The 25,162-nt window shown below is 46.4% G+C and overlaps 1 protein-coding gene across 1 annotated transcript in view; it reads right to left on the bottom strand.

Annotated features, from left to right (window-relative positions):
- The window catches only part of tcn2 (transcobalamin II), a 68,616-nt gene that overhangs the window by 14,853 nt on the left and 28,601 nt on the right, over positions 1-25,162 (bottom strand). Inside the window, exons 5-8 of the mRNA XM_069933428.1 lie at positions 17,390-17,586; positions 16,184-16,355; positions 13,326-13,521; positions 3,503-3,624 (exon numbers count right to left, since the gene is read on the bottom strand). Coding sequence (XP_069789529.1) covers positions 3,503-3,624; positions 13,326-13,521; positions 16,184-16,355; positions 17,390-17,586 — 687 coding nt within the window. The remainder of the gene's footprint in view (positions 1-3,502; positions 3,625-13,325; positions 13,522-16,183; positions 16,356-17,389; positions 17,587-25,162) is intronic.

Here is a 25,162-nt window from a genome sequence, read left to right as displayed (position 1 = left end):
GGTCTGTTTGAGTAAGGGACCATTTTGGATTTCATGCTCATGCCATTAGCTACAAGATAGCTCTAGAAAGCCTCTGGTCCTTGAGTTGAGATTCTAAACAAGGGAAATTAGAGAAAGGCCAATATTGATGGTATCATAAAGGTGTACTTGGTAAATGGGAGGGCTTCAAAGGTGAAATTCTGAGAGTACAATGGTTTGCATATTCCTGACAGTATTTAAGGTTAGACTAATAAGGAATGAGAACTGGTTTCCAAAGGATATTGATACCCTGGTTATGAAGAAGGAGGTGCATTGCAAGTATTGGCAGCAGAGAACAAATTAGCTACTCAAGGAGTATCAGAAATGCAAGAAAACATTAAGGAAATCAGGAGGGCTGAAAGAAGGCAATGGGGATGCCCTGGCAGACAAGGTGAAGGAAAATGCCAAGGGCTTCTATAGATATATAAAGAGCAAAAGGATAGTAAGGGACAAACTTAGTCTTCTTGAAGTGGCATGGAGCCAAAAGAGATTGGAGAGATCTTAAATACAATTTTTTTTTTTGCATCTGTATTTACTTGGGAGATGGCCCAGAGTCCACAGAAGTGGGACAACAGCAGCAGTCACGTCATCGCCCTGTACAGATTACAGAGAAGGTACTTGCTATCTTGAGGCAAGTAAGAGTGGATAAATCCCCAAGGCCTGACAAGATATTCCCCCAGTCCTTAAGGGAGGCCCATGTAGAAATTTCAGGGGCCCCAGCAAAGGTATTTAAAATATCCTTAAGTCATGGGTGAGGTGTTGGGAGGATAGCTCACCATCGCCTCTGTACAGGCTTTAAACTGCCTGTTAAAAGAGTCGACAGTGGATTGTTTTAAAAGCCTGCAACCATGGGTTCTGAGCCCAAGATGGCCGCTGCTAATGATCGGCAGCGGCCACGAGGGGTTGCAGATTCCAGGGAAGCAGAAGACTGGTGAGAACACTCCCTGTTTGTGAAGGAGAAGCAGAGGAGCTGACTTATGGCGACGGTCCAGAGAGGGGCACTGAAGGCTGAAGAACACACAGGCAGTGGGCTGTTGGTGACTTGAGGAGAGGAACCCACACAGGCTGCGGTCAAAGGACTCATACCAGGCTGTGGGGTGATGGACACTTGGCTTGAGGCAGACTGAAGAGGTATCAGGTATTGGAACCGAGATGTGAGAGGGCACTGAGGGCTTCCTGATTGTGTCAGAGGTTTGGATCTGGAGCTCGGGATGCCAATAGTTTACACTAAGGTATGTACAGCTGCGCAGTCTGCAGAAGCGCTGCAGACAAGTCCATGGACACTCGGTGACTCTGGGAGGACTTTCTTTTTCTTCACTTTCCCTGACTGAATTTATGTTGATGGCAAATCTTTGTCTGCCTTGCGGTAGGCTGAAGGAAATTTATTACCACATTTTCTGTTTTATCACACGACGATAAAAGAATCTTGAATAATCTGGGAAATTATAGGCTGGTGAGTTAGACATCAGCACTGGGTAAATTGGTTGGAAGGTGCTCTAAGAGATCACATTTGGGTAGACGGGGACTGATTAGAGATAATGTGCATAATAGGTCATGTTTAATCAATCTTATAAAGATAGCAAAGAAGTTAGAAGGAAAAGTTGTGGACGTTGTCTACATGGGTTTTGCCAGGGAGACGAATGGGAAGTTTGTCAGGACAGTTCAGTTACTCGGTTTTCAGGATGAGGTAGTAAATTGGATTAGACGTTGTCTTTGCAGAAGAAGCCAGAGGGTGGTCATGAATGATTGCCTCTCTGACAGGAGACCTGTGATTAGTGGTCTGCATCAGGTATTGGTGCTGGGTCCATTGTTGTTTGTCATCTATATCAACGATCTGGATGATAATGTGGTAAATTGGATCAGCAAGTTTGCCGATGACACGAAGATTAGGGGTGTCGTGGAGAGCGAGGATGGCTTTAAAAGCTTGCAGAGGAATCTGGACCAGCTGAAAAAATGGGCTGAAAAATGGCAGATGGAATTTCATGCAGACAAGTGTAAAGTGTTGCATTCTGGAAGGACAAACAAGGTAGGGCATTGAGGAGTGAGATAGAACAGAGGGATCTGGGAATGCAGATAAATAATTCCCTAAAAGTCACATTGGTCTTCATAAATCAAAGCATTGAGTACAGGTGCTGGGATGTTATGGTGAAGTTGTACAGGACATTGGTCAGGCCAGATTTGGAGAATTGTGTACAGTTTCAGTCGTCAATCTACAGGAAAGATATCAATATGATTTAAAGGGAGCAGAGGAGATTTACAAGGATATGTCCAGGACTTGAAGAACTGAGTTAGAGGGAAATGTCAGACTAGATAGGATTTTGTTCCCTAGAATGCAGAAGAAGGGAGATTTAATAAAGATGTACAAAATTATGATGGGCATAGATAGATTAAATGCAAGTCGGCTTTTTCCACTGAGGGTAGATGAAATGCAAACCAGTGGGCATGGGTAAAAGGCGAAAGGGTAAATGTTTAGGGGTGAACATTAGGGGTGGTGGGAGTTTGAAAGAAGCTGCCAGCTGAAGAGGCAAATGCAGGCTCAATTTTAACATTGACAGGTACATGGATGGGAAAGGTGGATGGATGGATATGATCCTGGTGCAGGTCAATGGGACAAGGCAGAACAATAACACTGGACAAGAAAGATTTTCCTTCTTGAACACTTTGGGGTGTATTTTATGGATTTTGGGCTGCTGGTCACAAAAATCACCTCAACATTTTCCTATCATGTACTTTTTTTGGGATATAACCTATATTTGTAATTTCCTGTCATGTTTTAAGTCTACTTTAAGCAGACAAAACAGGTCATTGAAAATTCATTTTCTGCGTTTGCACTTGGACATCTTCCCTGCTGATCTTGGTGCCATCAGTGATGAACATGGTGAAAGGTTTCACCAGGACATTGTGACCAAGGAAAAGCGGTATCAGGGCAACTGGAATCCATCAAAGCTGGCCGACTATTATTGGACCCAGACACAAGAAGCATCAGATGCTGAGTTCAAACGAAAATCAGCGGCAAAACATTTTTAGGTCAGTTGAACTAACGCAATGTGTCAGCATTATTATGTGATTAAACATGCTAAATTCAATCAAAGTTAATTTAATGTCTTCCCAACTTCCAATGTGATACAGCAAATCTGAAATTATCTACGTGTTCCGATTGAATCCACAATTATTTTTTAAGGAAGCAAACCTTTTGGAAACAAAATTGTCCCATATTAGACTAGAAGAAAGCTGATGGGCCTGTTTCTTTGCTGTAGCGTTCAATGATACTCTGTCTCTAGGATATGGGAGTAAAATGGAGCTCTCAGGGTAGCAGAGGATCGAACCAGGTTCACTGCAGCCACCCACTGTCAAAGGTCAGGTTCCCGCTGAAGGCACATCAGACGGGAGTTGCTCCCCACTCAGCTGGTGTTGCTCATGTACTCATTATAGTCAGTCCAAACGCGGTTATGTCTGTGCTCACCCACCCCAAGCCACCTCTCACCTTGAATAAGTGGGGTGTCCGTTCCAGATATCAGGCGCCAGTAAGTTCTTGTGCTGTCTTGTCCCGTGACACCGTTCACCGAGACCAAGAAAGGTCCCCACAGAGTTGGCACCGTTTCAAACCTATGACAAAGAGGAAGGAAACGTCACATTTTAACCTGCACACGAGCTGGGAGCTGCCAATAGTATATTCAAAAAAATTCAGAAATTGACAGCTCCAGCAACATGTCACCTGACCAGCTGTTGGAGCTGTGGATGATGGTCCAGGTTAGTGCTGTCTGGAGGGCTGCAGAGAATGGTCCGGATTAGTGCTGGCTGGAGGGCTGCGGAGAATGGTCCGGGTATTGTGTTGCATGGAGGACTGCAGAGGCTGGTCCGAGTATGTGATGTGTGGAGGGCTGCAGAGGATGGTCTGTGTTTGTGTTGTGTGGAGGGCTGCAGAGGATAGTCTATGTTTGTGTTGTGTGGAGGGCTGCGGAGGATGATCCGAGTTTGCTTTGTGTGGAAGGCTGCGGAAGGTGGTCCGGGTTAGTGTTGTCTGAAGGGCAGCGGTGAATGGTCCAGGTTAGTGCTGTCTTGAGGGCTGCGGAGGATGGTCCAGGTTAGTGCTGTCTGAAGGGCAGCGGAGAATGGACCAGGTTAGTGCTGTCTGGAGGGCTGCGGAGTACGGTCCAGGTTAGTGCTGTCTGGAGGGCTGCGGTGATGGTCCAGGTTAGTGCTGTCTGGAGGACTGCGGTGGATGGTCCAGCTTAGTGCTGTCTGGAGGGCTGTGGTGGATGGTCCGGGTTAGTGCTGTCTGGAAGGCTGTGGAGGATAGTCCAGGTTATTGCTGTCTGGAGGGCTGCGGAGCATGGTCCAGGTTAGTGCACTCTGGAGGGCTGCGGAGGATGGTCCGGGTTTGTGTTGTCTGGAGGGCTGCAGAGGATGGTCCGGGTTTGTGCTGTCTGGAGGGCTGCGGAGGATGGTCCGGATTTGTCTTGCGTGGAGGGCAGCAGAGAATGGTCCGGGTTTTGTGTTGCATGGAGGGCTGCAGAGGTTGGTCCGAGTATGTGATGTGTGCAGGGCTGCAGAGGATGATCCGAGTTTGCTTTGTGTGGAAGGCTGCGGATGATGGTCCAGGTTAGTGTTGTCTAAAGGGCAGCGGAGAATAGTCCGGGATAATGCTGTAGGTAGGGCTGCGGAGGATGGTCCAGGTTAGTGCTGTCTGGAGGGCTGTGGAGGATGGTCTGGCTTAGTGCTGTCTGGAGGGCTGTGGTGGATGGTCCGGGTTAGTGTAGTCTAAAGGGCAGCGGAGAATGGTCTGGGATAATGCTGTCTGGAGGGCTGTGGTGGATGGTCCGGGTTAGTGTAGTCTAAAGGGCAGCGGAGAATGGTCTGGGATAATGCTGTAGGGAGGGCTGCGGAGGATGGTCCGCGTTTGAGTTTTGTGGAGGGCTGTGGAGGATGGTTCAAGTTTGTGTTGCATGGAGGGCTGCAGAGGATGATCCGGGTTAGTGCTGTCTGGAGAGCTGCTGAGGATGGTCCGGGTTAGTGTTTTCTGGAGGGCTGCGGAGGATGGTACAGGTTAGTGTTGTCTGGAGGGATGCGGAGGATGGTCCAGTTTTGTGCTGTCTGGAGGGCTGCGGAGGATAGTTGGGGTTTGTCTTATGTTGAGGGCTGCGGAGAATGGTCCGGATTTTGTGTTGCATGGAAGGTTGCAGAGGTTGGTCCGCGTTTGTGAAGTGTGGAGGACTGCAGAGGATGGTCTGCGTTTGTGTTGTGTGGAGGGTTGTGGAGGATGGTCCGGGTTAGTGTTGTCTAAACCGCAGCGAAGAATGGTACGGGATAGTGCTGTCTGGAGGGCTGCAGAGGATGGTCCAGGTTCGTACTGTCTGGAGGGCTGTGGAGGATAGTCCATGTTATTGCTGTCTGGAGGGCTGCGGAGGATGGTGCAGGTTAGTGCATTCTGGAGGGCTGCGGAGGATGGTCCGGGCTTGTCTTGCTTGGAGGGCTGCGGAAAATGGTCCGGGTTTTGTGTTGCATGGATGGCAGCAGAGGTTGGTCTGAGTTTCTGATGTGTGGAGGGCTGCAGAGGATGGTCTGTTTGTGTTGTGTGGAGCGCTGCAGAAGATAATCCGAGTTTGCTTTGAGTGGAAGGCTGCGGAGGATGGTCCATGTTAGATTTTTCTGAAGGGCTGCGGAGGATGGTCTGGGTTTGTGTTGTCTGGAGGGCTGCGGAGGATGGTCTAGGTTAGTGCTGTCTGGAGGGCTGCGGAGGATGGTCCAGGTTTGTCTTGCAAGGAGAGCTGCGGAGAATGGTCCGGGTTTTGTGTTGCATGGAGGGCTGCAGAGGATGGTCTGGGTTTTATGTTGCGTGGTGGGCTGCGGAGGTTAGTCCGAGTTTGTGTTGTGTGGAGGGCTGCGGAGGATGGTCTGTGTTTGTTTTGCGTGGAGGGCTGCAGAGGATGGCCTGAGTTTGCGTTGTGTGGAGGGCTGCGGAGGATGGTCTGGGTTTTGTTTAGTGTGGAGGGCTGCGGGAGGTGGTGCGGGTTTTGTGTGGTGTGGAGATCTGTGGAGAATAATCCAGGTTTTGTGTTGTGTGGAGGGCTGAGGAGGATGGTCCAGGTTTGTGTTGCGTGGAGGGCTGCGGCTGATGGTCCAGGTTTTGATTTGCTTGGAGGGCTGCGGAGGATGGTCTGAGTTTGTGTTGCGTGGAGGGCTGCGGAGGATGGTCTGTGTTTGTTTTGCGTGGAGGGCTGCAGAGGATGGCCTGAGTTTGCGTTGTGTGGAGGGCTGCGGAGGATGGTCTGGGTTTTGTGTGGTGTGGAGGGATGCGGAGGATGGTCCGGGTTTTATGTGGTGTTGAGGGCTGTGGAGGATGGTCTGGGTTTTGTGTGGTGTGGAGGGCTGCCTAGGATGGTCCGGGTTTTGTGTGGTGTGGAGGACTGTTGAGAACAATCCGGGTTTTGTGTTGCGTGGAGGGCTGCAGACGATGGACCTTGTCTCTGCCCAGGCAGAGACTTGGGTTCGAATCAAATGGTGTCTGTAAGAAGTTTGTACATTCTCCCCATGTTTATTATTGATTTCTGTTATTATTGCCTTATTTTATTATTTCAAAATGTACTTGGGTTGTAGGTTAATTGTGGTATTTGGGTGGCATGGGATTGTAGGCTAGAAGGGCCTGTTACTGCGCTGCATGTCAAAATAAATTAAAAATTAAATATTGCACCTCTATTTATTATTCAATATGTACCCTTTCTGCATTCCAGGTTCCCAAAACACATCCTCCCTTCTAAATAACCTGTTCCCATGGATATTTTATGTGTATCCTCTTCTGTGTTCTCAAATGATTTTCTGGCCAGGTTCCGGACACAAGTCCAGAATAAATAACAGGCCCTTCCAGCCCGTGCGGCCCAATTAACCAACAATCTCTGGTACGTTTTTGAATAGTGTGAGGGAAACAGAGCACCCAGAGGAAACCCACAAAGACACTGGGAGAATGTGCAAACTCCTTCAGATAGCGCAGGATTCGAACCCAGGCCTTTGGCGGAGACACGGCCCATCCTCCGCAGCCCTCCACATAACACAAAACCTGGACCATCCTCGGAACACTGTGCTATGCTGACTGCTACGCCCCTCGAAAAACAACACAGGCCTAACAGTCAGATCCTACAGCAGTGCCAAACCATTGGAACAATAGGTCCAGAACAGAACCATTGCTCAGACAGGAACCAATGTTCCACGCGATTGTGCAGGAACCAGGATTCGGAAGTCAGTTTTACAACATAGAAACGGACAACTCTACGAGATGTACCAAAAGTACAAGCACATCAAATTAAAAGGAAAAATTGAAAGTGGCAGATGGAGTTCGAACCAGATAATTGTGAAGTGATGCATTTCGGAAGGTCAAACTTAAAGGCAGAGAACATGGTTAAAGGCAGGATCTTTAACAGTGTAGAAAAACAGAGGGACTTTAGGATCCAAATCCACAGATCTCTCAAGATTGCTGAGCAGGTTGATAGTGGAGTTAAGAAGGACTATGGGATGCTGCCCTTCATTTGTAGGAGGACTGAGTTCAAGATTCATAGAATATAGAATACTACAGCACAATATGGGCCCTTTGGGTGCTGATGTTGTGCTGACCTATATATACCTATGCGGCGGCTACCACTAGGCAGGCGAACCGGCCCCATTTGTAAGCCACACGGCGGGGCAGCCAGCCAAAATGGCGCCATCAGGGGTTTTACCTTCATCCCAGCACGGGGCTCAGAAGCCCGCAATGTGGGACTATGTGACGCCCGGGTGACATCAGCGCCCTCCAGCGCGGTTCTCAGCCAGGTCTGGGCTGGGAGTATCAGTGCAGCCCAGCAGCCTGCAATAAACCAGTCTGCCACTGAGCTCAACCCATCTGGTTGCGTGTGTTATTGCAGGAGCAGTGTAGCTGCCGCTACAATTGGTGACCCCAACTGGTTCAAACGTCTTTGAACCCATCATGAGCGAGCCTGGGATCAGCGCTATAGCCGTGAAACTGCCTGAATTCTGGGTTCAGGAGCCGAGACCTGGTTCGGCCACGCGGATGATCAGTTTCACCTCCGCCAGATTTCATCCGACTCAATCAAATTCTACCATGTGGTCGCTGCCCTAGACCAGGCCACCGCCAGACGCGTGCTGCACTTCGTTCAGCACCCACCCGCCGAAGACAAGTACGAGACCATCAAGGGAGTGCTGACCAGGTCCCTCGGACTATCCAGACACCAGCGTGCCGCTCAGATGCTGCACCTCAACGCCCTGGGGGACAGATCCCCGATAGAGCTGATGGACGAGATGCTCACGCTCATAGGTGATCATACCAACTGCCCACCCTTCAAGCGCATTTTCCTCGACCATATGCCCGCGGACATCGGCTGCTGTTGGTCCAGGAGAGCTTCACCGACCCAAGGAAAGTCGCCCAGAAAACCCAAGAGCTATGGCTCGCACGATTCCCAGAGGGCTCAGTGGTCCAACATGACCAGGCGCGGGCATGACCACACCAAGCCTGCCCCCTAGCGCAGCGGTAGAGCATCTGGCCCCTGCAGGGCCCCCCAAGAGCATAACCAAGGCCATAGCATCCGCTCCAGGCCTCTGCCTCTACCACCAGCGCTGGGGAGCCAAGGCTTGGAAGTATCGTCAGCCCTGCTCATTCCAGGGAAACGACCAGGACGGCCAATGTTAATGGCTGTGGCGGCTGGCCAAGGACACAGCCTTCTCTACCTGCGAGACTCGGTCAGCAGCCGGCAGTTCCTCATTGACACTGGAGCCCAGATCAGTGTCATCTCGGCCACGGCTGTCGAGTCCAGGAACTGACCTCGTGCACCTCCCCTCCATGTGGCTAATGCAACAGAAATCCAGATGTATGGAGGCAAGACAGTCCACTTCCAGATCGGCCAACAAAATTTTGTGTTGACGTTCACCGTCTCGTCCCTTCTGACCACCATCCTGGGTGCAGACTTCTTCTCACATACGGGCTTCTGGTGGACATTCGAGGTAGGCGCCTGGTGGACGCCCGCACCTTCCAGGCCATTCGCCTCGTCGCCTCCCGCTTGGAGCAACCGCAGATGGCCACGATCAGCACACCCAGAGACGAGTTCCAGCGAATCCTAGACGATTTCCCGACACTCCTCACGTCACAGTTCTCTGCTGCCTCGCCGTGCCATGGGGTGTTCCACCACATCCCCACCCAGGGCCCACCGGTTCACGCAAGGAACGCCGGGTCCTGTCTGACAAGCTCCAGGAGGCGAAGGAGGAGTTTTCGCACCTGTTGGAACTGGGGATCATTCAGCGGTCTGACAGCCCGTGGACCTCGCTGCTCCACCTGGTCCCGAAAGCCTCCGGCAGCTGGCATCCCTGAGGAGACTATCGACGGCTCAACAAGGCAACAGTTCCTGACCGTTACCCCATCCCTCACACCCAAGACTTTACAGCCAACCTGGACGGTGCGAGGGTTTTCTCCAAGGTTGACGCGGTGTGTGGATATCACCAGATCCCGGTGCACCCTGAGGACATACCCAAGATGGCCATCATCACCCACTTTGGCTTGTTCGAATTCCTGCGCGTGCCATTCGGGCTCAAGAATGCCACTTAGACCTTCCAGCGCCTCATGGACTCTGGAAGGGACTTGGATTTCATCTTTATTTATTTGGACGACATCCTCGTCGCCAGCAAAGACTGGGCACAACACAAGGCCCACCTACGTGCCCTTTCCTCCCGGCTGGCCAACTTGGGCCTTACCATCAACCCGGCCAAGTGCCAGTCCGGGAAAGAGTCCATGCAGTTCCTGGGCCATACCATCACAGCCGAAGGAGCCACACACATCGCTGCGAAGGTTGCCGCTATCAGGGAGTTCCCTTGCCCGGACAGCCTCAAGGGGCTGCAGGAGTTCGTGGGTACGGTCAACTTTTACAACCACTTCATCCCGGGAGCTGTGCGCATCATGCAGCCGCTATTCACCCTCATCGCAGACAAGCACAAAATGCTCACTTGGAACCCAGAAGCCTGCAGCGCATTAGAGGCCACCAAAGATGCCCTCGCAAAGGCCACCATGCTCTCCCACCCGCATACTGACCTGGATATGGCACTTTCTGTTGATGCCTCTGCCACAGCAATCGGTGCCGTCCTGGAGCAGCGGGTGAATGGACATTGGAAGCCGCTGGCATTCTTCAGCCGCCTGTTCCACCCGCTGGAACACAAGAATAGTGCCTTCTACCGTGAGTTACTGGGCATGTACCTGGCAGTGTGGCATTTCCGCTATTTTTTGAAGGGGAGGACTTTTACCATCTTCATGACCACAAACCCCTCACCCAGGCGCTCACCATGGCAAAGGATCACTGGTCAGCTCGCCAGCAGCGTCACCTCTCCTTCGTGTTGGAATTTACCACTGACATTCAGAACAAGGCGGAGAAGGACAACGTGGTTGCCGATGCACTCTCACGACCGGCCATCAGGTCCATGGTCCGGATGGTGGCAGAACGGTTTGTATGGCATAGGCTGCGGAAGCAGATTGCGGGCTGGGTCAGAACATGCACCCATTGCCAGACGTCCAAGGTGCACAGGCACACCAGGGTGCCTGTACAGGAGTTCGAGCATGTCCGGGAACGGTTCAGCCACATTCACGTGGACATCATCGGGCCCTTACCCGTTTCCCAGGGCAACCGTTACCTGTTTACGATGGTGGACAGCACCATTCACTGACCCGAGGTGATCCTGATGCCAGACGTCTCCACCGACTCCTGCTCTCGAACACTGTTGCATGGTTGGGTCACCTGGTTCGGCGTCCCGGGTCACTTCACCAGCGATCAGGGTGTCCAGTTCATATCTGCCCTCTGGGCACACCATGCCAACAGGTTGGGGATCCAGCTACACTGCTCCACGGCCTACCACCCGCAGGTCAATGGACTGGTGAAACGTCTGCACCGCCACCTTAAGTCGGCACTCACGGCCCACCTCACTGGTCCCAACTGGGAGGATGAACTGACTTAGGTGCTCCTGGGCATCCGCTCCACTCCCAAGGAAGATCTGCAGGCGTCATCTGCTGAGCTGGTCTACGGTGGTCCACTACCTGGTGAGTTCGGCAAGGCACCTCGCAATCCCCAGCGGTCGCCGCACAAACTACTTCCTTACCTCAGGGCATGCTTGGACTCGTTCTAACCTCCACCGCCGCCCAGGCATGGCACCCGCCCGTCTCATGTTCTCAGCGAACTGCTTTCCGCGGTGTACATTTTCGTTCGGCAGGACCCGACCACGGCACCTCTGCTGTACAGCATTCCGGCTCTACATTCACACTGGTCATTGGCAGCAGGCGGGAGCTGTTTACCATGGACAAGCTGAAGCCAGCGCACCTCGATCCCACCGAGCCCATGGTCCTAGCCCAGCCCAAGAAGCAAGGCCGCCCGGCGAAAAAGAACATTGGCGCCGGTTCTGGGGGTGGGGTGTGTGGCGGCTCACCACTAGGCAGGCGAACCGGCCCCGCTTGTAAGCCATGCGGCGGGGCAGCCGGCCAAAGTGGCGCCGTCGGGAGTTTTCCCTTCCTCCCAGCATGGGGCTCAGAAGCCCGCACTGGGGGGACCACGTGATGCACGGGTGACGTCAGCACCCTCCAGCGCGGTTCTCAGCCAGGTCCGGGCTGGGTGTATAAGTGCAGTCCAGCAGCCTGCAATAAACCAGTCTGCTCACTGAGCTTAACCCGTCTGGTTGTGTGTGTTATTGCAGGAGCAGGTGTAGCTGCCGCTACACCTACAAAAATAAAACAAAACCTTCCTGCCTCATAACCCTCTATTTTTCTTCAATCCATGTACCTGTCTAAGAGTCCCTTAAATGCCCCCAATGTTTCAGCCTCCATCACCATCCTCGGCAATGCATTCCAGGCACCTACAGCTGTCTGTGTGTAAAAAGAACCTTCCCCCAGAGCCTCCCCTAAACTTCCTCCCTTCATTTTGGACTGTTGGCAGGCAACATTGCAGTTTGATAAAACTCTGTTAAGACCACACTTGGAATATTGTGTTCAGTTCTGGTCACCTCATTATGGGAAGGATGTGTAAGTTTTGGAGAGGGTGCAGAGAAGATTTACCAGGATGTTGCTTGAATTAGAGAATGTGTCCTTATCACGCAAGGTTAACAGAGCTAGGGGTTTTCTCTTTGGAGCGACAAAGGATAAGAGGTGACTTACTAGAGGTACATAAAGTTATGAGGGGCTTAGATAGGGCATGTTTTTCCTGGGGTGAGAGTAGCAAATATCAAAAGATATCCATTTAAAGTGAGTGGTGGAACGTTTAGAGGATACATCAGGGATAGATTTTTTACCCAAAGACTAGTGGGTGCCTGGAATGCATTGCCAGGAGTGGTGGTGGAGGCTGGTACAATAGGGACAGTCATAAGACTCTTAGTAGGCACACGGGTGAAAGAAACATAGTTATGGGTGTGAGGTAGGCAAGGTTTAGATTGTTGTGGAGTAGGTTTAGGTGTGTCAGCATAACATTATGGGCTGAAGGGCCTGTACTATCCTGTAATATTCAATAAAATTTAGGACCCAGTGAAGGTTTTGATGAAGTGTGATGAGAGACAGGTGGAGTAGGAGCTCCAGAATTTAGAGGGCCTTGAAGATTGTGAAAGGGTAAAGTTGGAAAGAGGTTTCTACTGGAACCACATCTGGGGCTCATAAATAGAAGGCAGAATAACCTGTGCAGCTGATCACAGCAAGGTGCATTTTATGGCGTGAAATATGCCACACCTAAAATTCATCAACACTTCTTAGAACATGGAAGTTTACCCTGCAAGGGCAAATGCACAACAAGTAACATGCAGGACAGTGGAGTGAAAGGCAAATGTCTGCTAATTATGTGATTATAGTAAAATATTGTATTTATGCAATTGTAATTTATGCAGTGATGCACAATATTGCTGTCACAAAACGACAAATTTTGTGGTATGTTCATGATAATAAACCTGATTCAGATTCTGAAGTGGAGCAAAATAGAGGGAAGTGCTGTCGTTCGTAAGAATGAATGCATATAAGCAGGGTGGAATTCTAAATCTAATAATACTTGGGGAGCTCATTCATATGTGGGGGGTCTCCATAAGTCAGGTCTTCTTCAAAAGATGGAGCCTGCAGATGCTCTGATTGTAGTAAAAACACAAGGATGCTGGAGGAGCTCAGTCAGTCTCAGGTCTTCTTCACACCTTGAAGAACCTAGGCCTGAAATGTCAGTTATATACTTATCTTTACCTCCTATGGACACTGCAAGACAGGCTAAGTTCCTCCAGCATTCTTGTGCAAGACAGTGGAAGTCACACAAAGGAAACAATTGCCTTACTTGAAATTTGTATCATTACTTTTGGCTTCATGCAGTACTTGAAGGAGTGACATCTGATTAGACAGGGGCACCCTGGTTGAGTAAGTGGTCACAAAGTTCTTATCCTTCACGCTGAGGTAAACAAACTCAGGCTGGGAGCTCGGCTCAGGATCCCTGGCAGTGGCCAACGGTTTCAACTGCAGCTGCTTCAGGTCACCTGTCAACAGAAGAGTAAGGTTATACAAGAAAGTCTGCAGATGCTGTGATGGTTGTTTACATAAAAATGCTGGAGAAACTCAGCAGGTCACGCAGCTCTCTTCATATAGCAAAGATAAAGACACATCACCAAAGTTTCAGACCTGAGCCTTTCATCAAGGTGTGAGCAAAAAGCAGGCAGTCACCTGACTAAAATGATGGGAGGAGAGGCAGGATGAGGAGCACAGACAAGTAATTAGGTGGATAGGGGTGAAAGGGCAGAGGACAGAAGGCAGGGAAGTGATGGAGGGAGATCAAGGTATGAGGAAAAAAAAAATCAGACAGGTGGTGTCTGAATAAAACGGACACAAACCAAAACAAAAAGTGGATCCTGTTTGATGGCACCTTTGAGCTGGTGGACCTCGTCAGCTCTGATGAAGGGCAATATCTGCTTTGTCCTGACATCATGCTTAGAAGACAGGGAGCAAACAGACCATTCTCAGGTTGGTAGGTAGCAAGCAATGGGGCGCCAGTCTTTCACAGCCTTTCTGGACAACTGGGCTGGAGGCAGGTAGTGGAGGGCTGGGGTGGGGGGTGGGGGTCATTGTTTTGAGGTCTCCTGATGACTCCAAACTAAATGGGATTGAGAAGAAGATTTAAATAGGCCTTTAGCAGCACGTAAACAGGCTGAGTGAGTGGATGAGAATATGGTTGCCCGCCTATCCAAGCTCCCCACGCCCTGAACTCAGACCCTTCCCCCAACCGCCCAAGCTCCCGATGCCCCAACCACAGATCCTCGCCCCAGTTGACGGCCCACTGGAACTCAAGATGCCCCTATCACAGATCTTCATCCCGACTGTGGACTTAACACCCAATCCCAGTCACCCAAGCACCCAGCACCTCGCAGGTACTTACCGCAGTTACAAGAATGACCCATGTAAAACTTAACCTCCCCAAATGTAGGACATGTGTTAAATGGAAAGAAATTACAGTAAAATTCCTGTTATCTGGTATTCAAGCAACCTCAAGTAACCAGTAAAAAGTTGTGAAAAATAAACAAGTACAAAATACGGAAGTTGAAAATGCCTCCCCTACCAACGCCCGAGCAGTTAGTTTGCCAATCCATGCAACATGCAATCTCAAGCAACTGGAAAATTCACTCATCTACCAATCTCCATAGGTGCCGGACACCAGGGGTTTTACTGTATATGCAGCATCCATTGAATACAAGACCTGCTGAGCTCCTCCAGCAATTCTGTGTTTTTACTACAATCAAAGCATCTGCAGACTTTCACGTTTCACTCTATGGTGCTGATGTTCAAAGAGATCCAGTAAAAACACAAAAAAGCTGCAGGAACTCAGCAGGTTTCGTAGTGTCCCTAGGAGGTAAAGATATATAACTGACGTTTTGTGCCTGAGCCCTGTGTTTAAGGCCAACATGCAGGTGCACCAAGCGATTACACAGACAAGTGAGAGAAATGTGCAAGCCTTTACCACAGGAGGATTTCAATTCTGGAGCAAGGAAGTCTTATTGCAATGAAGCAGAGCTCTGATAAACCCTTGAGTCCTGTCCAGAGTTTGGGTCTCTTTCCTTCTGACTAAGAGAGTGCAGTAAAGATTCACTGGACTGGTTCCCAAGTTTACCACATGAGGTGGGGGAGAGACAGAACAGACCATTAACTCTTTAGAGAGGAATGAGGGAATTTTTAAAAATTGAAATTTAAAAATTTTAAACACGCAGCACGCATACAGGCCCTTCCAGCCCATGAGGCCGTGCCGCCTAAATACCCCAATTAACCTATAACCCTGTATGTTTTGGAAGGTGGGAGGAAACCAGAGCACCCAGAGGAAACCCACGCAGACATAGGGACTACGTACAAACTTCTTACAGACAGCACCGGATTCAAGTCTGGATCTCTGGCACTGTAATGGCATTGTGTTGACTGTGTCACCCCAAGTGTTGTTCGTCTTGGTCATAATGCAAAGGCAAGGCTTTCTCTCTTTAAAGTGCTCTGGAATATCACAGCTGGGGAGAATCAATGCAATTGCCCAGAGTAGGACAGATTCCTGTTTGCTCTGTGCTGTGCTTGCATACTTTACTGAGAGCGTCCACAATGGAGAAAGAGAGAGCACTAGCTTCCATTGCCCAGCAGTGAACCCTGCACGAAGGTGTGCGCACTGTCACAGACAGGCTGGGCTGTAACACAAGCGTTGGATTCAAACCCGGGTCACTGGTGCTGTAATAGTGTCACACTACCCGCTGCACTAACCGTGCTGCCCTCTTCAAAATGTCTACAATCCCTATAAGACTTGACAGCCCAGATGCGGGGACGTGGGCTTCCCTGACAACAGAATCTCAGGGTGAGGGTATGCTCTCGGCACAAGGGCCAGGATGTTGAGAACTGAGACGTGGAGGAATTCCTTCACTAAGTGGCTGGTGAATGATTGGAATTCTCTATTGTGGAGAAAGGCGAACACGGGGATAGGGAGGTAGAAGAAAAGCTGACAGTGAATGGCAGCCTGTGGTCTTGAATGGCCCGAAGGATAAGTGTTTGGAATGTATTACATGTACGTGGAGATACGGTGGTGATCTGCTGGCCTTGTTTGTGAGCTGGGCAACCAAGTAGCACACTGTCCTCCTCAACAAAGAGGGGAATGGGGGGCTATTACCTACTGCTTCTTACCAGTTTCACCACGACAGTCCATTTGCTGAATATCCAGGTAGGTTTTCTGGTATAGAACAGGCAACAGCTGGGACAGGGCCATTGGATTTTGGAAGGCCCCTCGTTTGGCCTCCTTTAGTAGATGATTTCTTCCTTTCAACCATCTTTCCTGGTCTCCTGTGGCTATGAAAGCCTGCGGATAACAGTGTATGAAAGCCAAGAATAAGTACAACATGCACAAAATTCAGGAGAGATTGTATCTCTGTTGTCACTGAGATAGGAGCTGGGATCCATGTGGCTAGAGTTACAGGGGTTGGGGGTGCTGGAGGAGGTGTCGTATGGAGGGTCTCTGATCTCTTGGCAGGAAACCAGTCGGAAGTCACCTCACCTGCCAATCAAGGATTAGATCCACCCACAGGTAAAGCTGCCACGTAATTGGTTCATGCGGGCACACCTGGCCCGGCTTTCTTGTCCCCCCACCCTCCCCCGACAATCCCCGAGCTTCACTTCAGGTTATGGGCTGCAGGCGATGCTAGAAGACCAACTGTGAGGGGTCTGATCCAGGTTGTGAACCGTTGGACACCAGTTGTTTGGGGTATGCAGGTACAGGGTGGAGGCTACTGTGGCATTCACCGGGGAGAAACCATATGGCGGGGGGAGAGAGGGGACGGCGGGGGTGGGAAGAGAGGGGACAATGGGGGGGAGAGGGGATGACAGGGGGGAGAGAGGGGACAGTGAAGGGGGAGATGACGTGGGGGGAGAGGGGGATGATGGGGGGAGAGAGGGGACGACAGGGGGAGAGGGTGGGGGGGAAGAGTGGGGAAATGGTGGGGGTAAGAGTGGGGGGAGACGGCGGGGGGAGAGTGGGGAGACAGTGGGGGGGAAGAGTGGGGAGATGGCGGGGGGGAAGAGTGGGGAGACGGTGGGGGGAAGAGTGGAGAGATGGTGAGGGGGGTGAATGACAGGGGTTATATGATGAAGAGAGGGGAAGACGGTGAAGAGAAAGCCATCAATTGAGATGACATGTAGGGTTATTCCATAGAAGCTGAATAACGGAGAAATAATGCAGGAAGGTGCTGATAGTCAAAAGGAAAAGGGAGCTTGTTTAGGCGAACGTCAGAGACAGGAAAACCAGCAGAGAAAGGGGTCACATGGGTCATAGATTTTGCTGACTAGTTGTGTGACTGCTCATTTTTGCATGTGCCAAAGTCAAAAATATTCTGGTACCTGCAAGGCCAGTGACGTGCTGTAAATGTTCCCAATTTCACCGCTGCTCGCCTGCCACCTCCGCATCCTTTCCATCAACTTGTTCACAGCTTTCTGTGCCTTCGCTCGTCGATCTTGGCTGTACATCCAGCTATTTCTGCTGGGCACTTTCGACCCTACCACACACTGAAGCGCCAACACCTCCATGGCTAACGTGTCTGCCATTGAAACAGACATCAGTTTTATGCTTCAGCAAACACTTGGCCTGGACTTTAATCTGAGGTTTCACTTTTAGATGAGGGCTGGGACCAGACTTTCTTCATTCAGAGGAGTAAATCAAACTGGAGTGGGAGCTGCCTATTTTACCCCTTGAAGTACAAAGACAACGCTGGAGAAACACAGCAGGTCAAACAGTGCACTTTATACAGCAATGATAAAGATATATAATCATCAAGTAAAATATAGGCAGGCACCTGGAGGGATTGGGGGGGGGGGAAGGGGCAGGGTGAGTAGCACAGGCCTACAGGGAGGGAGGCAACACCAACAAATAGGCCAAATAGGTGGAGGGAGAGGGAAGGAGGTGGAGAGCTGGAGGAAAGGAGACAGGGAGTGGGCCAGCAGATTGCCGCCCCTTGATCTAGGTCTAACACTCAATAGTGTCATGGATGATCCACTCAGCCTCACCACACTTTGCTGCTCCAGGCCCACACCTTCTGACACCCCTCTTTATCTGGAGGATTATCCAACAGGTCGGACAGGAAACTGCTCCAAATCAAGGATAATCCATGTGCTTTTTCCTGGAGGATCATCTGACCAGGCAGGTTGGAAATCACCTCACCTACCAATCAAGGCTTAGCCCACCCACAGGTAAGTGTACACCTTGCAATTGGCTCCTTTGAAGATACACTCCTCCCCACTGGCTCCCATAATCACCTTCCCTATTTTGGGTGCACCTGTGCCAGCCCCTCCAGCCAGTTGCTGTATAAAGACCAGCACTCGGAGCAGCTACTTTTCTTCTTTGCCCCCTGTGGATCGAACCCTAGCTCCACTCCAGGTGGTGACCCATGGGTGATGCTAGAGAAATAATGATCATTATGAGATGTGTGCCGGTAAAGAGTGGGAGCTATTGTTGAAATTCATTCTCATCGACTGTGGTGTCATTTCTGCCATTATCTAGGGGTGATGGGTACTGTTTATACTGCCTCTCTATACTATCACAGATTGTTGTGAACATTGGTTGTTTAGTTGTGTCCACTGCATGTGAACTGTGTGTTCATGTATGTGTGTCCCCTGCTGTAGTTTCTGCTGCGTGTTAATAAAGATCCGTGATTGCTGTTGAACTGCGTCCAGACTTGTCACTCCTTTTTTTTAAAAAATTTTTTACTTTTCACACCATAAACCACATTGACCAAGATACATACATTTTCCTTTCTCAAATATATACAGTGTCATTTTCTCCCCCTCTCCCTCCTCCCATCCCACCCTCCCTACCTCCCCCCCATTCATTTAAAGTACAAAATCTAAGATACATTAAACCAGTCAAACAATGTTGTCATTCAATAAAAATAAACAAGAAATTCCACTGAGTCAATTCTTTTCATTTCCTTCTCCTTTCGTTAACTTAGGTGGTAAATGTCCCCGGTAGGTTTTCTCCATTGTGTTTCATGTATGGCTCCCATATTTGTTCAAATATTTCAATATTATTTCTTAAACTATATGTTATTTTTTCTAATGGAATACATTTATTCATTTCTATATACCATTGTTGTATTCTCAAATTATCTTCCAATCTCCAGGTTGACATAATACATTTTTTTGCTACGGCTAGAGCTATTTTAACAAATCTTTTTTGTGCACCATCCAAATCAAGTCCAAATTCTTTGTTTTTTATGTTACCTAGGAGGAAGATCTCTGGGTTTTTTGGAATATTGTTTTCTGTAATTTTATTTAATATCTGGTTTAGATCTTCCCAAAATTTTTCTACTTTCTCACATGTCCAGATTGCATGAATTGTTGTTCCCATTTCCTTTTTACAACGAAAACATCTGTCAGATACTGTTGGGTCCCATTTATTTAACTTTTGAGGTGTAATGTATAGCCTGTGTATCCAGTTATATTGTATCATACGTAACCTCGTATTTATTGTATTTCTCATCGTTCCAGAGCATAACTTCTCCCATATTTCCTTCCTTATCTTTTTGTTTAAATCTTGTTCCCATTTTTGTTTAGTTTTACCATTTGTTTCCTCATTCTCATTTTCTTGCAGTTTAATATACATATTTGTTCTAAATCTTTTGATTATCATTGTATCTGTAATCACATATTCAAAGTTACTTCCCTCTGGTAACCTCAGACTGTTTCCTAATTTGTCCTTCAAGTAGGATCTCAATTGGTAATATGCCAACACTGTATCTTGAGTTATATTATATTTATCTTTCATTTGTTCAAAGGATAATAATCTATTTCCTGAAAAACAATTTTCTATTCTTTTGATCCCTTTTTTCTCCCATTCTCTAAAGGAAAGGTTATCTATTGTAAAAGGGATTAGCTGATTTTGCATCAGTATTAGTTTTGGTAGTTGGTAATTTGTTTTATTCCTTTCTACATGAATCTTCTTCCAAATGTTGAGCAGATGATGCAATACTGGAGAATTCCTACGTTGTACCAATTTTTCATCCCATTTATATAATATGTGTTCAGGTATCTTTTCCCCTATTTTATCTAATTCTAATCTAGTCCAATCTGGCTTTTCCCTTGTTTGGTAAAAATCTGATAGGTATCTTAATAGTGCGGCTCTATAATAATTTTTAAAGTTTGGCAGTTGTAAGCCTCCTTGTTTATACCATTCTGTTAATTTATCTAGTGCTATCCTCGGTTTCCCCCCTTTCCATAAAAATTTCCTTATTATTTTCTTTAACTCCTTGAAGAATTTCTCTGTCAAGTGTATTTGCAATGCCTGAAATAGGTATAATATCCTTGGGAAAATGTTCATTTTAATACAGTTTATCCTTCCTATTAGTGTTAGTGGTAAATCTTTCCAATGCTCTAAATTGAGTTTATATAGATGGCTGAGATTTTTATTTATTTGTATACCTAGGTATCTTATCGCTTGCATTTTGAGAAATCCGCATTATTCATTGGCATTGCTTCACTTTTATTTACGTTAATCTTGTAACCCGACACTTCTCCATATTCCTTCAATTTCTTATATAATTCTTTTATTGATACTTCTGGTTCTGTTAAGTATACTATAACATCATCTGCAAATAAACTGATTTTATATTCCTTGTCTTTTATTTTTATCCCTTTTATATTATTTTCTGTTCTTATCAATTCTGCTAGTGGTTCAATAGCAATAAGGGTGATAGTGGGCATCCCTGCCTTGTTGATCTGCTTAAATTAAATTGCTTTGATATATATCCATTTACTGTCACTTTCGCCAATGGCCCCTTATATAATGCTTTAATCCAATTAATATACTTCTCCGGTAAACTGAATTTTTGCAATACTTTGAATAAATAATTCCATTCTACTCTGTCAAAGGCCTTCTCTGCGTCTAAAGCAACTGCTACTGTTGGCGCTTTACTCCCTTCTACTGCATGAATTAAGTTAATAAATTTACAAATATTGTCTGTTGTCCGTCTTTTTTTAATAAATCCAGTTTGGTCTAGATTTACCATTTTAGGTACATAATCTGCTAATCTGTTTGCTAATAGTTTAGCTATTATCTTATAATCTGTGTTAAGTAATGATATTGGTCTATATGACGCTGGTGGGAGTGGATCTTTCCCTTGCTTTGGTATTACTGTAATTATTGCTGTTTTACATGAATCTGGTAAGCTTTGTGTTTTGTCAATCTGGTTGATTACTTCCAGGAGGGGAGGAATTAATAAATCTTTAAATGTTTTATAGAATTCTATTGGGAATCCATCCTCTCCTGGTGTTTTATTATTTCGTAGTTTTTTTATTATCTCTTGTATTTCTACTATTTCAAATGGTTCTGTTAATTTATTTTGTTCCTCTATTTGTAATTTTGGTAGTTCAATTTTAGTTAAAAAATCGTCTATTTTGCTTTCTTTCCCTTCGTTTCAGTTTGGTATAATTGTTCATAGAATTCTCTAAAGTTTTCATTGATCTCCGTTGGATTATATGTGATTTGTTTGTCTTTTTTCCTTGATGCCAATACCATTTTCTTAGCTTATTCTGTCTTAAGCTGCCACACTAGAATTTTGTGCGTTTTTTCCCCCAGTTCATAATATTTCTGTTTTGTCTTCATTATGTTCTTCTCCACCTTATATGTTTGTAGTGTTTCATATTTTATTTTTTAAATCTGCCAATTCTCTTCTTTTAGTTGTATCTTCCTTCATTGCTAATTCCTTTTCTATATTTACTATTTCCCTTTCCAACTGCTCTGTTTCCTGATTATAGTCCTTCTTCATCTTGGTTACATAACTTATTATTTGCCCTCTAATGAACGCTTTCATTGCATCCCATAGTATAAACTTATCTTTCACTGATTCCGTATTTATTTCAAAATACATTTTAATTTGTCTTTCAATGAATTCTCTAAAATCCTGCCTTTTAAGTAGCATGGAGTTTAATCTCCATCTATACATTCTTGGAGGGATGTCCTCTAACTCTATTGTCAAAATCAAGGTTGAATGGTCCGATAATATTCTAGCTTTATATTCTGTTTTCCTTACTCTATCTTGCATACGAGCTGATAACAGAAATAGGTCTATTCTTGAGTATGTTTTATGTCTACCTGAATAATATGAATATTCCTTTTCCTTTGGGTGTTGTTTCCTCCATATATCCAAAAGTTGCATTTCTTGCATCGATTTAATTATAAATTTGGTTATTTTGTTCTTTCTGTTAAATTTTTTACCAGTTTTATCCATATTTGAATCCAAATTAAGGTTGAAATCCCCTCCTATTAATATGTTCCCTTGCGTATCTGCTATCTTCAAAAATATATCTTGCATAAACTTTTGATCTTCTTCGTTAGGTGAATATACATTGAGTAGATTCCAAAACTCCGAATATATCTGACATTTTATCATTACATACCTCCCTGCTGGATCTATTATTTCCTCTTCTATTTTAATTGGTACATTTTTACTGATTAATATAGCTACTCCTCTTGCTTTTGAATTATACGACGCTGCTGTTACATGTCCTACCCAATCTCTCTTTAATTTCTTGTGCTCCAATTCAGTTAAATGTGTTTCTTGCACAAATGCTATATCAATTTTTTCTTTTTTCAGTAAATTTAGCAGTTTCTTCCTTTTGATTTGGTTATGTATTCTGTTAATATTTAAAGTCATATAGTTCAACGTAGCCATTTCATACTTTGTTTATCTTCCCTTTCCGTTTCTCCATCATCACCTTTCCTTCTTATCCATTTCTGCTTTCTTGTTTTGAACACATTATAAGACAACATTTCTAAAACATCAAACATTTTCCTTATTCTCCTATTTAAAACTTCTTTAACCCCATTCTCCCCTCCCCCTCCTGAGTTGCCCTTTATCCCTTGTCGTGCAACCACATCTCCCCTCTCCATTTGGATTTGCGAATTCACTCGCAAACGTCAACTGATTTTGCAGTGATCGTAACTCCTCCCCACCCAGCCCCCCCCCGGAAAAGATTTAAATTTTCATATATAACAAAGGCCACTCTTTTAATTCCCTCCTTATTCCCTCTATTCCCTTTCATTCCCTTATTAATTCTTATCTATACTCTATATATTTTCCTCTAAATACGGATACATTCATGTATACACACTATATATATATACACACATATACCCCTTTACACACATACATATAGTTCGTGGTCATTTTTACTCTCATTACATGTCTTCATCTCTCTGCTTGTTTTGTAGTTCTGCAAATTTCCTTGCTTCCTCTGGATCCGAGAATAGTCTGTTTTGTTGCCCTGGAATAACTATTTTAAGTACCGCTGGGTACTTTAACATTAATTTATATCATTTTTTCCATAAGATCGTTTTTGCTGTATTGAACTCCTTCCTCTTCTTCAGGAGTTCAAAATTTATGTCTGGATAGAAAAAATTTTTTTGACCTTTGTATTCCAGTGGCTTTTTGTCTTCTCTTATTTTCTTCATTGCTTTCTCCAATATATTTTCTCTTGTTGTATATCTTAAGAATTTTACTAAAATGGATCTTGGTTTTTGCTGCGGTTGTGGTTTCAGGGCTAATGTTCTATGTGCCCTCTCTATTTCCATTTCTTCCTGTAATTCTGGTCTTCCTAGGACCCTGGGGATCCAATCTTTTATAAATTCTCTCATATTCTTGCCTTTTTCATCTTCCTTAAGGCCCACTATCTTTATATTATTTCTTCTATTATAGTTTTCCATTATATCTATCTTCTGAGCTAACAGCTCATGTGCCTCTTTAACCTTTTTATTAGATTCTTCTAATTTCTCTTTTAAGTCCTCTACTTCCATTTCTACGATTATTTCTCGTACTTCCACATTATCCACTCTTTTTCCTATCTCTGACATGACCATTTCTATTTTATTCATTTTTTTCTTCTGCATTCTTAATTCTTCTTTTTATCTCATCAAATTCTTGTAATTGCCATTCTTTCACTGATTCCATATATTCTTTAAAAAAAGATACATCCATTGTCTTGCTTTTCTCTTCTTCTTCCACTTCTTTCTGTTCTTCTTCTTCTTCTTCTTCCTCTGGGTTGACCATCTGTTGTTTCCTTGTTTTCTTTTTACCCTCTTCTTTCTTGTTGTCGTTATTGTCTGTGTTCTGCACCTGCTGCTGTGCTGCAGGTGTCTCTCTCAGCTGTGGAGATCGACTCCGCAGCTGTTCCCCCCTCCCGTCAGTGTGTTTTTTTTCATGCACATCGTGCACTTTTACTCGGCTCTGCGAGCCATTTTTGTAGTCCCGAGCCCGGGACTTCCACTGACCTGAGGGAGCGGCTTCTCTCTCCGTGGCGGGCCTCCTCGGACAGGTAAGGCCTTCACCTTCTTCTTCCAACGTTCTTTCATCTTCTCTTCTTCCCATTGTTTTCGACTTTTCTTTCTTCGCTGCCATTTTCTTCTCACCTTTATTTTTACTTTGTTTTAATTTTTACTCTTGTACCTTTGTGTTTTGTGCGTTTTTTTTTAACTTTTCCGGAGAGGGCTGGAATTCCCTGACCGGCCACTACTCCATCACATGACTCCTCCAACTTGTCACTCCTTAACACCATCACACCCTCATTGTCTGCCTCCACCTTGGAGAAATTCCACAACTCCACCACTCTCCGGTGCAGAGAATTCCAAAGAGACACAATCCTCTGGGCCCCCACCCTCCCCCACACTGTCAGAGTTCAAAATACCTCAAAGTAATGGAAACACCCTCAACATAGAATGTTACTGCATAGAAAACAGGCCCTTCAGCCCAGTCCCACTGACCTCCACCCAGTCCATATCCCTCCATACCCCTTCCATCCACGTAGGTCTTCATTTTTCGTAAATGTTAAAATTGAGCCTGCATTCAGCACTTCAGCTGGCACCACTGTATGAAGAAAATCTCCCTAATGTTCCCCCCTAAATTTTACCCCTTTCACCCGTAACATGTGCCCTCTGGTTTGTATCTCACCTACCTCGGTGGAAAAATCCTGCTTGTATTTACTCTGTCTTTACCCATCATTACCCATCACCTCCCATATTGTAAAAAGGCTGGGTGGCTTGGAGTTTGTCAAATGTGTTCAGCAAAGTTTACTAAATCAATGTATAGTCCTACAACCAGAAAGAGTACAATACTGGGTCTCTTCTCA

This window comes from Narcine bancroftii, chromosome 4 (assembly GCF_036971445.1).
Source record: "Narcine bancroftii isolate sNarBan1 chromosome 4, sNarBan1.hap1, whole genome shotgun sequence".
Taxonomy (NCBI): Eukaryota; Metazoa; Chordata; class Chondrichthyes; order Torpediniformes; family Narcinidae; genus Narcine; species Narcine bancroftii.
The sequence above is the reverse complement of the archived record's forward strand: the minus strand, read 5'-3'. Positions and strand labels throughout refer to the sequence as shown.